Raw genomic sequence first — 11,876 nt, forward strand, 5'->3', positions numbered from 1 at the left:
GAAGGAAGGAAGGAAGGAAGGAAGGAAGGAAGGAAGGAAGGAAGGAAGGAAGGAAGGAAGGAACAAAGGAACAAAGGAAGGAACAAAGGAAGGAAGGAAAGAAAAAGAGAGAGGGGAGAAAGAGAGGAAGTAAATGGAGAGATTAGAAACCTTATCCCAAGCTTCTTTTTCAGCCTTTCCCCTCCTATAAAACTTTATCTGATGCATTTTCTGAATGAATAAGAATAGACATCTCTTTATGATAAATCTGTGATCTTTGTTGGCCTAAAAGTTGTTAAGAGAATTTCAGAATGGGGAGGAATGTCAGAGAGCATTCAACTTCTCTCCCAAAGTAAGAATGCCCCCCTTCAGCATCTCTGACAAGCTAGCCTTTGCTTGAACATTCCCAGGGACAAGGACCTCTCTATCTTATGAAGTATACCATCCCATTATTTAATTGTTTAAAAAAAAAGAAAGAAAGAAAAGAAAGTGCTTCCTTACATTGAACATTGAACTCTGCTTCTCAGCCAGAGAAGTGCCAACAAATATTTAATAACCAGCTCTCGAAAAAAGAAAAGTTCACCTTTTTAAATCTAATCTACATCAGTAACATTTTTCTCCATCGCTTTCTTAAATCTAGACAAAAACCCAAACAATAATAGCATTTGCCAATTTCCAGAGTGTAAATGTGCACACTGAAAATTTAACAATCAGCTCAGTCAGCAGTACAAGCTGAGTCCAGCTCATCCCAACAATGGTTCCAGTTCTATCCGTGCAGTAATAGTCTATTCCCTCTTCCTTATGACAACCGTTCAAATATTTGCAGACAGGGTCTATTGCCCTTCTCCCAGTCTTCTCTTCTCAAAACTAAACATCACCAATTCCTTCACCTGTTCTTTACATAAATCATTATACCAAGAACCATTATCACTTTGATCAACTTCTTTCCTCTGGACACATTCCAATTTGTTACAGTTTCTGTTAAACTGTGGTGGCCAGAACTGAAGCTGTGTGCCTTTGTCCAAGTCATTAACTTCTCTGAACCTCAGCTTTTCCATCTATAAAATGAAGGGATTAATCCAGAAGTTCTCAAAGATCCCTTCCAAGTCCAACATTCTGTGCCATGTTCTATATGTGAGCTATAAGTGTGGGAGGAGATGTTCAGAAAAGAATGAAACAGATAACTGGTTGGGGACACTGGGAGGAAGTGAAGTGGGAGGAAGTGAAGTGGGACTTTACAGGTAGCCCTCCTCCCACCCTTTCTTCCTTCCCTAGAACCCTGAAGAATAAGCGGCTGTTTCTGGCCACCTTTGCAGCAGTACTGGGAAATTTCAGCTTTGGCTATGCCCTGGTCTACACATCCCCAGTCATCCCAGCTCTTGAGAGATCCCCCAATCCAGCTTTAAGAATGAACAAGACGGAGTCTTCCTGGTTCGGGGTAAGGTTTCTGGAGGTCTGGTTCAGGATTTCTAAAGATAACCTCTTTTTTCCCCCAGCCCAGGGTTAACTGGTATGCTGAAGAGCCCAGGCAAACCTTACTCTTTACCCTTCAATACCTCCTTGCCCCAGAAAAGTCCCTGAGCTCTTGGGTTTTCCAGGACTTTCTTTGTACCCTACCCTTCGGGCCCCAACATATCTCTCAGAAAATTTTTGCAAAGAAATGAAAGTAGGAAATTTAAGCAAGCTGATTTACTGCTACTCTGTCCTGGATCATGCATGGTCAAGATCTAAAGGGGATAAATTTATTCTATTCCCACACCTTGGAGACTGGAGCCCAGGACAGAGCAGACACCCTCCCAGGGAAAGAGGAAGTCTTTGGGGCACCCATAGAGCCCAGGCTTGGGGGAGAGAGCCTTCCAAAGGGTAAGGACTTGCCCAGAAACTGTTCAAGTATATATGCCTGGCACACCTTGGGAAAGGGAGCATTGGGTATCCCAGCAGCTCTGTCCAATGACTACATCCCTTAGAGCAATGATGGGCAAACTATGACCCCCGGAGTCATAGCAGCCCTTCTTCATAATCTTTCAGTCATAAATAGGGCTTAGTATCACAAAAAATACAAGAATTTTGTAAAATATATCATTGTTATTTTTTAATAAATTATATTGGCCCATCTAAAGTTTTTTTTTCCTTTCCTTTCCTTTGGCCCCCTCTTTAAAAAGTTTGTCCATCACTGCCCTAGAGGAAAAGCATCTCTCCAGCCTCAGATGGGAGGAGTGGGTCCCTGTCCAAGGAAGTTAGGTCTGGATGTGGTCACCCTACCAGATCTCCTTTTTCCACAGTCTGTATTCACGTTGGGAGCAGCTGCTGGCGGCCTCAGTGCTATGGTACTCAACGACCTCCTGGGCAGGAAGCTCAGTATCATGTTCTCTGCTGTACCCTCAGTAATCGGCTACGCCCTCATGGCCGGCGCTCAGGGTCTGTGGATGCTCTTACTGGGAAGGACTTTGACCGGCTTTGCAGGAGGTCTCACCGCTGCCTGTATCCCAGTAAGGACAATTCCTAGAGTGATCCTTATATCTCCTTGGGATTTTGGGGGGAAGGAGGGGAAGAAGAATCAGCAACCACATGAATTGGGGTCCTATTTTCCCTTTTGTTGTCAAGGCTAATTACTGATTTGTTGCACTTCATAGCCAAGAGTATGTCAATGATAGCTTCTCTATTCCATTAACTTGCTATAGGGGGCAGATGGGTTGCTCAGTGGATTGACAGCCAGGCCTAGAAACGGGAGGCCCTAGGTTCAAATCTGGCCTCAGACACATCCCAGCTGTGTGACCCTGGGCAAGTCACTTGACCCCCCCCCCATTGCCTTCCCTTACCACTCTTCCACAAAGGAGCCAATACACAGTATTGACTCCAAGATGGAAAGTAAAGGTTTTAAAAAAAAACAAACTTGCTATATATGCCTTTGGATCCGATTTCCCATCTCTGAGCATCAGTTTCTCCATTCATAAAGTCGGTGGTTGAATTAGAGCACTAAAATCAGACTCGGAGAAGTTAGATTTAACAGCTTAGGTGAGTCACATACTAGAACTAGGTTTTTGTTCTCTCCTCTAAAAAATGAAAGGGTCAGAATAAATGATCTCTAAAGAGCTTCCCAGATCGAATAGGCCACAAATCGACTAATTTCTCAGAAAGATGTCTTCTAGGCACAGGGGTAAGGACTGCCCACCAACCTGGGTGACTCTCACAGCCTGGACACCATCTACTATCCAGGCCTGGCCAGTTCTCAACCAAAAATGGCTCCTGACCTCAAGGGTATTGCTCAATCAAAGAAAATCCACATTGAGCAAGGAGAGGAAGGAGAGAAGGTCCTCCCCTCCTCCCACAGCCCCGTCCCTAATCACTCTCCAGTAGGGCCTGCCTTTTGCTCCCTATGGGGCCTTCTCAGCTTCTCTGTCGCTCAGCACATCCTGACAGCTGCTAAAGAGACCCTTAAAGGTACTAGTGGAAGGCCAAGGGAGCAGTGATATCAGGAGAATCAGCATGGCTGACCAGACATCCCTCAGTAGCCTCTAAGCAGGCCTCTTTCGTAGACTTTCTCCACAAGGACAGCCCCTAACAAGTCTGAAACAGGCCCCAGGTATCTCCCAGGTGGGGAAAAAGAGGGGCAGGCGAGTCATCGGTCACCCAGAGTGAGTTCATGTCGAGTCAGTCCAACCAACATTTATTTGAAAGGCAAAGCAGAATGGCGGATTGACCTCTGGATTTGGAGTCAGGGAGAACTGAATCAAAATCCCAAATCCAATACTGACTAGTAGTATGACCCTGGGAAAGTCCCTTAACTAATCTGAGCCCTGGTTTCCTATAAAATGAAGGAATTATGGCCAGGGTCTCAAAGGACCTATCTAGTTCCAAATCCACAATCTTATTTGGTTTGAGAGTCTCGATGACTCTTGGTGACTCTCACAGCCTGGGACCCCCACTCCCATTCATGGGGAGCCCAAACTGGGGACCCAGCATTTCTCTGCCTCGAGGCCTAGACCCATTGTGGACTTGGAGTGACAGCAACAGAGACTCTTAGAGATGAAAGGGATTGGAGGACCGTCTAGCACAACCCCCTCACTTTGCAGAGGAGGAAAGAGAGACTCAGAAGGAAATCACTTACTCAATATCCTGTAGCCAATTAGTGGCGGGACCAAGACTAGAGCCGAGGTGCCCTGCCTTCTGCTTCTTTCCCCCATACCCTGATTTGTCTTACAGGTCTATGTGTCCGAGATCTCCCATCCTGGAGTTCGAGGGGCTCTAGGGGCTACGCCCCAGATCATGGCCGTCTTTGGGTCCCTCTTGCTTTATGCTCTGGGCAAGTATCTTTTCTGGAGCGGGGGGGTTGGATAAATCAATCAATCCTGACCCCCAGAACTTTTACTGAGTACAAAATACCTTCCAAGCCCTGTTCACTGCTGTGATTGCTTCGATGGGTCTCTAGCTTAACTGAACAAAGTGTTTGCTTTGTGAGCTCAGGGAGCTCATAGCTTAGTGGGGAGACGGGAAACACGAGAAGATAACTAATAATGCAGACTGGACTCAGAGTTCACCACCTGGGGTTATATGGTACCCCCAGGGGCAGCTAGAAGGCTGAACTTAAGAGTCAAGAAGACCTGGGTTCAAATTCTGCCTCAAATACTTTTTTGGTAAGTCGCTTAATCTCTCAGCCTCAGTTTTGTCATCTGTAAAATGAGGATAATAGCCCCTACCTCACAGCATTCTGAGGATTTAGGTGCTTTATAAGTTTTTAGGTTCTATATAAATGCTAGCTATTATTCTCATCAATAGGTATGGGAATATTTGGTCAATAGTTATATTCTGCTGAAATTTCCTAGGATTTATTTACTTTCATATTAAATGGGGGAACAGAAAAGTATAAGGAAAGCTAAGAGTACAGGGAACAGAAATTGTTGCTGATAGTGTATACAGTGATTTCCAAAGTGGGCGCCACCGCCCCCTGGTGGGTGCTACAGTGATCCAGGAAAGCTGTGATGGCCACAGGTGCATTTATCTTTCCTATTAATTGCTATAAAATTTTTTTTAATTAATTTCCAGAGGGCTAAGTAATATTTTTTCTGGAAAGGGGGCGGTAGGCCAAAAAAGTTTGGGAACCACTGGTGTATAATTAGGGCCATATGAGGAGTGCGAGCAGCAAGCACCAGAGAAGGAGAGGTCCCTGTGGCCTGAAGTGGTCAAAGAAGGCTTCTCCGAGGATTCTGCCTTGGAATCCCCAGCCTGGCGTTCCTGGGACCCCAGGGAGGTGTGGAGAGGGATAACACGGGCTGTGACTAGCGCCTCCTGTTCCCCCACACAAACCCCCCAGGCTTGTCCCAGCACCTCCTCTCACTTTCTTCTGCCCTCGCTCCCTAGGCTTGAAAGTGCCCTGGCGCTGGCTGGCAGTGGCTGGAGAGGTGCCCGTATTCGTCATGATGGTACTTCTGTGCTTTATGCCCAACTCCCCTCGATTCCTCCTCTCCCAGGGCAAGGAGGAGGAGGCCCTGGAAGCCCTGGCCTGGCTCCGAGGAAGGGACACAGACTTCCACAGAGAATTCCAGCAGATCCAGAACAGTGTCCAGCAGCAGGTAAGAAAACTAAGCACCAGCAGGAGGATCACGTGGGAAAGACCCGAATCCAAGCACTCTTTTTTTTAAGCCCTTCCCTTTCATCTCAGAATCAATACTAAGTATTGCTTCCTAGGCAGAAGAGTGGTCAGGGCTAGGCAATGGGGTTAATGACTTGCCCAGGGTCACATAGTAAGTTTTTGGTGTTAAATCTGAACCCAAGACCTCCTGCCTAGAGGCCTGGTTCTCTATCCACTGAGTCATATAGCTGCCCTAGTCCATGTGCTTTTTTTTTTTTTTTTAAACCTTTACCTTCCATCTTAGAATCAATACTTATAGTATATATTGGTTCCAAGGCAGAAGAGCAGTAAGGGCTAGGCATTGGGGGTCAAGTGACTTGCCCAGGGTCACACTGCTAGGACGTGTCTGAGTCCAGATTTGAACCTAGGACCTCCCATCTCTAGGCCTGGCTCTCAACCCACTGAGCTACCCAGATGCCCTCTCCCTGTCCTTTCAAAAAAAAATAATTTGATAACTATATTGCTATATAAATGGTTTTCCTTGTAGTCTTATGTATTTTATTCATTTAAAAACAATTCTATGGAAAGAAGTTTTGAATGATAACATGCATAACCCAGTGGAAAAGCTTGTCAGCTTTGGGAGGGGACAGGAAAGGGGGAAGGATCATGTAACCATGGAAAAATATCTTTAAAATAAAATAAAATAAACAAAAGCATAATTCTGAGAAAGGGTCCTCAGGTTTCCCCAAGCAGATGAAAAGTTGAGAAGCCCTAGACTAGAAGGACCAGGGGCTCCTGCTTCAATGGAAGCTACCAGCTGACCCATCTGAAGCCTTCTAAAATCTTGGTGTGGGGGCAGCTGTGGTAGCTAAGTGGATTGCGAATCAGGCCCAGAGACAGGAGGTCCTGGATATTTCTTAGCTGTGTGACCCTGGGCAAGTCATTTAACCCCATTGCCTAGCCCAGTGATTCCCAAAGTGGGTGCTACTGCCCCCCTGGTGGGTGCTGCAGCGATCCAGGGGGAGTGGTGATGGCCACAGGTGCATTTATCTTTCCTATTAATTCCTATTAAAATTTTAAAAAATTAATTTCCAGGGACACTAAGTAATATTTTTTCTGGAAAGGGGGCAGTAAGCCAAAAAAGTCTGGGAACCACTGATCTAGTCCTTACCACTCTTCTGCCTTGGAACCAATACTTAGTATTGAGTCTAAGGCAGAAGGTAAGGGTTTAATAAATAAAATAAAACCTCAGAGCTCCTCCTCATGGGCCTTCTTTCATCGGGCTGCCTGATTTGCACCTCAGTAGTATTTCCAATGCTCCCGTTCATCCCCCTTCGGAGAGGATGGCCAGAACTATAACTCACAATTCTGTGGGGTCGGGGGAGAGGGGGAGAAGGTAAGGACAGAGAGATGAGACGCTGGGACAGCCCGAGCGCGGTGCTGCGGGGGCTGCTGTTAGGGAAGAGAGCGCGCCTCAGCCCCTGCCCAATGTCTCCAGAGCAGCGGACTGTCGTGGGCGGAGCTGCGGGACCCTTTCATCTACAAGCCCATCGCCATCGCAGTCCTGATGCGGTTCCTGCAGCAGCTCACGGGGGTCACGCCCATCCTGGTGTACCTGCAGTCTATCTTCCACAGCACGGCAGTCCTGCTGGTGAGAGCGGTCCTGGCCCTGCCCCGTGCCACCTGCCCAGCATCCACCTATCCCTATGGCTAGAAGCCTGGGGGGAGGCTTGAAGGGGGCCACCAGGGCCTGAAACCCCACCACTGGAGGGGCTCCTCTGGGTTAAGGCTCTGTTTCCAGAAGGCCCCTGTGACCCTAAAGCCATTTCTTGGACGACAGGCACACTCACCCCCCAAACCAAGCAGCCTAGATTGAACCAGCGGCTGGGCTAGCAGAAGGAGAGCCCAAGGAAACGGGGCGTGGATCGGGATGGTTTGACGGGCAGGGGTCAGGCCAAGTGTAGCGCTTCCCCTTCTTCACAATTTGGCTGGGGAAGCCTGAATGCCCAGGCTCCGTCTCGGGCCACTCCACTGAAGCGGAGGATCCCAGATCAGAAATCCCCGAACAGCCCGAGTCCCCTCCCTGATCCCAGCGTTCCCTCGTCTCATCCTCCATGAGATTCGGAAGCCACGGACAGGCCGATGGCCTCCCTTAAATCCTGGGAAGCCCTAGCCTGGATCCTGAAAAGGCAGGAGAGGAGGCGGGGTCTGTGAGCTCCCATAACCCCGCTCCCGTGTGTCCCAGCCCCCAGAGGAGGACGCTGCCATTGTGGGGGCCGTGAGGCTTGTCTCGGTGCTCATCGCAGCCACCACCATGGACAAAGCAGGCCGGAAGATTCTTCTCTTTGTCTCAGGTATGACCACAGCTCCATTCCCTCCCTCCTGCCCCAGATAAGGGCACTCCCCTCTCCCACCCTCGTCCCCGGCTTTCACACCTCCTTGTCCTCTCGGTTTACAGCCTCCATTATGTTCGTGGCCAACCTGGTCCTGGGACTCTACGTCCACTTCAGTCCACAGCCGCCAGCCCCCAACACCACCGTGGATCTGAGCCATGGAGCCCTTGAGGCCTCGGGGTCAGGAAGCTACCTTATGCTGATTCCCCTCTTGGCCACCATGCTCTTCATCATGGGTATGGGCTTCCTAAACGTCCATGGCCGGGGAAGGGGCAGGAAGGAGGGGTGTCGAGGGTGGGAGCTCATCTCTCAGGACATCCCCTGGGCCTGGGGCAGTTCTGTGCTTAATGCCCTGCCTGGCACCCAAAAAAGTGAGTCTGGCATGAAAGCCCTATTTTGGAAGGCCCTGTGGTTGTGTAGATGCTGTGCATTTCTAAAGTGCACGTGTGAGTTTGTGAATGTCTACGTGGAACAGGGGCCTGGGGGCCTGGTCTGTGCATGCACACCTGTGGGGGGAGCTGGTACACATGGCATGGAGCCAGAAGGTAATAAGAAACCCTGCAGCTGGGGACCATGCGCTGACAGTACCAGGAGACCCGTCTGACTAGAAGGTTCCCAAGATGGAGGATAGGGAGCAGGGGGGGTTCTTTTCACAGAACTGGTCTCGCTCCCTCTCTTTCCATCAGGCTATGCCATGGGCTGGGGCCCCATCACATGGCTCCTCATGTCTGAGATCCTCCCACTGAAGGCCCGAGGGGTGGCCTCTGGGCTCTGTGTGTTGGTCAGCTGGCTCACGGCCTTCGTGCTCACCAAGTCCTTCCTCCTGGTGGTGGTGAGTCCCTCTGGCCTCAGTCACAAGCACAGAAATGGGAGGGAGAGGGAGAGAGCTCTTCAAAGGGATTCCATCCTGTTCTGTCAGGGGCTCCAGCCCCTAGTCAGACAGGTGAAACTTGTTCATTCATTCGTTCATTAGTACATTTGATCAAATAGCATTTGTTAAGGACTTGATATCCATAAGGCACTCTGCAGGGTGTTGGGGACCCAGTCTGCTCTTGTGGAGTTGAGTATCTTAAAAGCAGAGGGAAAGAGTTAAACAAATATAAGGCAAAATGTGATGCAGCAAAAGCACAAGTAAGGAGGGCAGCAATTTAGGAGTCACTCACTACTAGCCTCTCACTGCTAGCTGCCAGGGTAGATGGGAACTGAGGAATTTGCTCCCTCCAACCCAAATATCAAGTCTGAAGGACTTGCTGGTAAAGTGATGATCCCCTGGGCCTCTGTTCACCTGTGGTGGAGAAGGAACAATGTATGGTGAAGAAGGAAGAGTCCCTTATTGGTGGCAAGTGTCAGAGAAGCCACTTTTAGGAAGGAAGCAGCATTCAGGCCAGGCCTCAAAGAGAAGACTGCCTAGGTTACATGCTAAAAAGGGGAAAGTCAGGAGCAGTCAGAGAGGTAAGGAAACCTTGCTTGTAATAAACCTATGAAATGTTTATGAACTTGGGGAGTAAAAGTTTGTGGCAAATTGTATGAGCCATTTCACTGGTGCAGAGGGTCAAGTGAAATAGTGTGAGATAAGGTCAGAAAGGCAGGTTGGGCCTTGAAGGGCCAGGCTGAGCAGATGAGGTCTTGCCCATTAGGCAAGGGGGAGCCCGGGAATGTTTCTGTGTGAGGCCAGAATGTAAGGAAGGCAACCCTAAGCCTGCTTGTGAAGCAACAATTTCCGTACACTTTCATGACTAGTGCTTCCTGTGGTGGTAGGGAGGAAAGTCTGGCTCTACATGCAACAAATTGATACTATCTGGGCTCTTCTCATCCATTCCTTTTTCTGTCCCCTCTATTCTACAGAATGCTTTTGGCCTTCAGGTCCCATTTTACTTCTTTGCTGCCATCTGTCTGGTGAATCTGGTCTTCACAGGCTGCTGCGTGCCAGAAACCAGGCGGCGGTCCTTGGAACAAATCGAATCATTCTTCCGGACAGGGCAAAGGTCATTCCTGAGATAGGCAGGTGCTTCAGCCTCCCAGGCCAGGAGAAGGGATCAGGCTCTGGGACACGAGGGGTTCCTCAGAAGCAGGACTCGGGAGGTATTAGCAATGCCAGGTGGAATTGGGAAATACAGAGAGATCTACTACATTCTGGCCAAGAAGTGGTTCCCAGCTCTAAGTCACCAGAGATTCCTGGTCTTGGCCTCGTGTTACATATGGCAGATTTGAATGTGGTCCTTCCCCTCTACCTGGAGACCACAATGCCCCCAAATGGCTAGATTCTGTGGACCAAACAAGCATATCCCAGGAAGAAGTCCAGAGACAAGGGGCTAGCTCTTAACCAATCGGGATTAAGGAATCGAGATCAGAGAGAACATTGGAAAAGGAGTGAGAAGTACCAGATCGTAATCCTGGCTCTGCCACTGACCTTGGACAAGTAGCTTCACCCCTTTCTTACCCTGTACAATGGGCATCCTAATTCCTCCCTTGCCTGCTCCATTCACAACAGAGCAAGCCTGAGGATCAAAGAAAATAATGAATTTGGCTGTATTTTGGAAACCATGGAGACTTGCAATGCCACAAGAAATTTTTGTTAACGATTGGTATGTAACTTTAGGGGAATGAGTTCTGGGGGCTGGTGAAGCACGGACCTACTCACCAATACGTGGTCCATGAATGTTACCTGGGACGTTTCTCAAAGACCCCAGAGACCCAAAGGGGAAGCAGAACATGTTCAATACCTCCATCTAGAAACAGGCCCTATGAGCTTACAGTGGAGCTGTTGAACTTAAACCCGAGAATGGGTGGAAAGCTGTGTCCTAGCTCTATGAGTTTTTCCCCACTGACCTCACATTGGGAAGTAGAGGAGCTGGCCAGTCCACAGTCTCATTAGAGGGAACAAAGAGAATGAAAACACCCTCCCTGCTGCTCAAAACTCACACAAATTCCATAAGAAGTCCATGTCTAAAATCTTTTATAAATGATGTATTTTATGCATATTTTCACTGGGGTTGTGTCACAGTAAGGCTGAATTGTCCCAAGTCATCCACATCCATTTGCCCAAATGTCTCATGATTAATAAATTTTCAAAATAATTGTCTGGGATCAGAGTTCAATCTGTAGTCACAGAACAAAGCAAACTGCCTTTTCCTACTATGTAAAATTTCAGGATAACTTTGGACTAGATAATCCCTAAGGTCACTCCCAATCCTGACATGCTATGACTCTGGGAGTAAAGCTCCCTGGCCCACAAGATAGACTGAATCCATAACTTGATTTGTTTTGTACAGAATTGCATAACTAGCTGATTTGTCTACTTTGAAATGAAAACCAAAATAAAACTTTTCAGAGGGGACAGGTCAAATCACTGGAGAAAACTGGATTCCTCACAGATATCCTCGTCTAGTTCAGGCTTGGTTCACAGCATTTGTCAGTCTTGGAAGGACAATGATCATAAGAGTGGTCTAGTCTGGAAAACTTTCTTGTCTTTTTTTTTTAAAACCCTCATCTTCTATCTTGTAATCAAATCTAAGACATTAGACTGGCAAGGACAGAGTTAAGTGACTTGCTCAGGGTCACACAGCTACAAAGTGTATGAGGCCAGATTTAAAACCAGGTCCTCCCAACACTAGGCCTGGCACTATCCATTGTGCTACAGATTGCCATCCCCTCACTTAATATCACTATTAGAGATAGTTCCTCACTCCTACTCAGGAAAGTTAGGTTTTGGCAAATTTTGAAGCTTCTTTAGTAGCCTAGAAAAAGATTTGAAGGGGATGAGGAGAGGTGGTAGAGTTAGAGGATGCAACCATGGTTTCAAATATCTGAAGAGGGATTCGATTTGTTAAGCTGGTTCTAGAACTCAGGGCTAAACCAAATTACCAAGTGAAGGTTTAGCTCAACATAAAAATGAACTTTCACACAGAAATGAAACATAGAACAAGTGACACCAA

The 11,876-nt window shown here is 47.9% G+C and overlaps 1 protein-coding gene across 2 annotated transcripts in view; it reads left to right on the top strand.

The window, feature by feature from the left end:
* The window catches only part of SLC2A6 (solute carrier family 2 member 6), a 13,765-nt gene extending 3,823 nt beyond the window's left edge, over positions 1-9,942 (top strand). The window contains exons 2-10 of one of the 2 annotated variants that reach the window (XM_044661290.1): positions 1,225-1,417; positions 2,262-2,468; positions 4,183-4,282; positions 5,338-5,549; positions 7,047-7,199; positions 7,794-7,902; positions 8,007-8,177; positions 8,628-8,773; positions 9,787-9,942. In XM_044661290.1, coding sequence (XP_044517225.1) covers positions 1,225-1,417; positions 2,262-2,468; positions 4,183-4,282; positions 5,338-5,549; positions 7,047-7,199; positions 7,794-7,902; positions 8,007-8,177; positions 8,628-8,773; positions 9,787-9,942 — 1,447 coding nt within the window. The remainder of the gene's footprint in view (positions 1-1,224; positions 1,418-2,261; positions 2,469-4,182; positions 4,283-5,337; positions 5,550-7,046; positions 7,200-7,793; positions 7,903-8,006; positions 8,178-8,627; positions 8,774-9,786) is intronic. The other variant, XM_044661291.1, reaches the window with a different exon arrangement.
* The last annotated feature ends 1,934 nt before the right edge of the window (positions 9,943-11,876 follow it).

The sequence above is a fragment of the Gracilinanus agilis genome, chromosome 2 (assembly GCF_016433145.1).
Source record: "Gracilinanus agilis isolate LMUSP501 chromosome 2, AgileGrace, whole genome shotgun sequence".
In the NCBI taxonomy this organism is placed as follows: Eukaryota; Metazoa; Chordata; class Mammalia; order Didelphimorphia; family Didelphidae; genus Gracilinanus; species Gracilinanus agilis.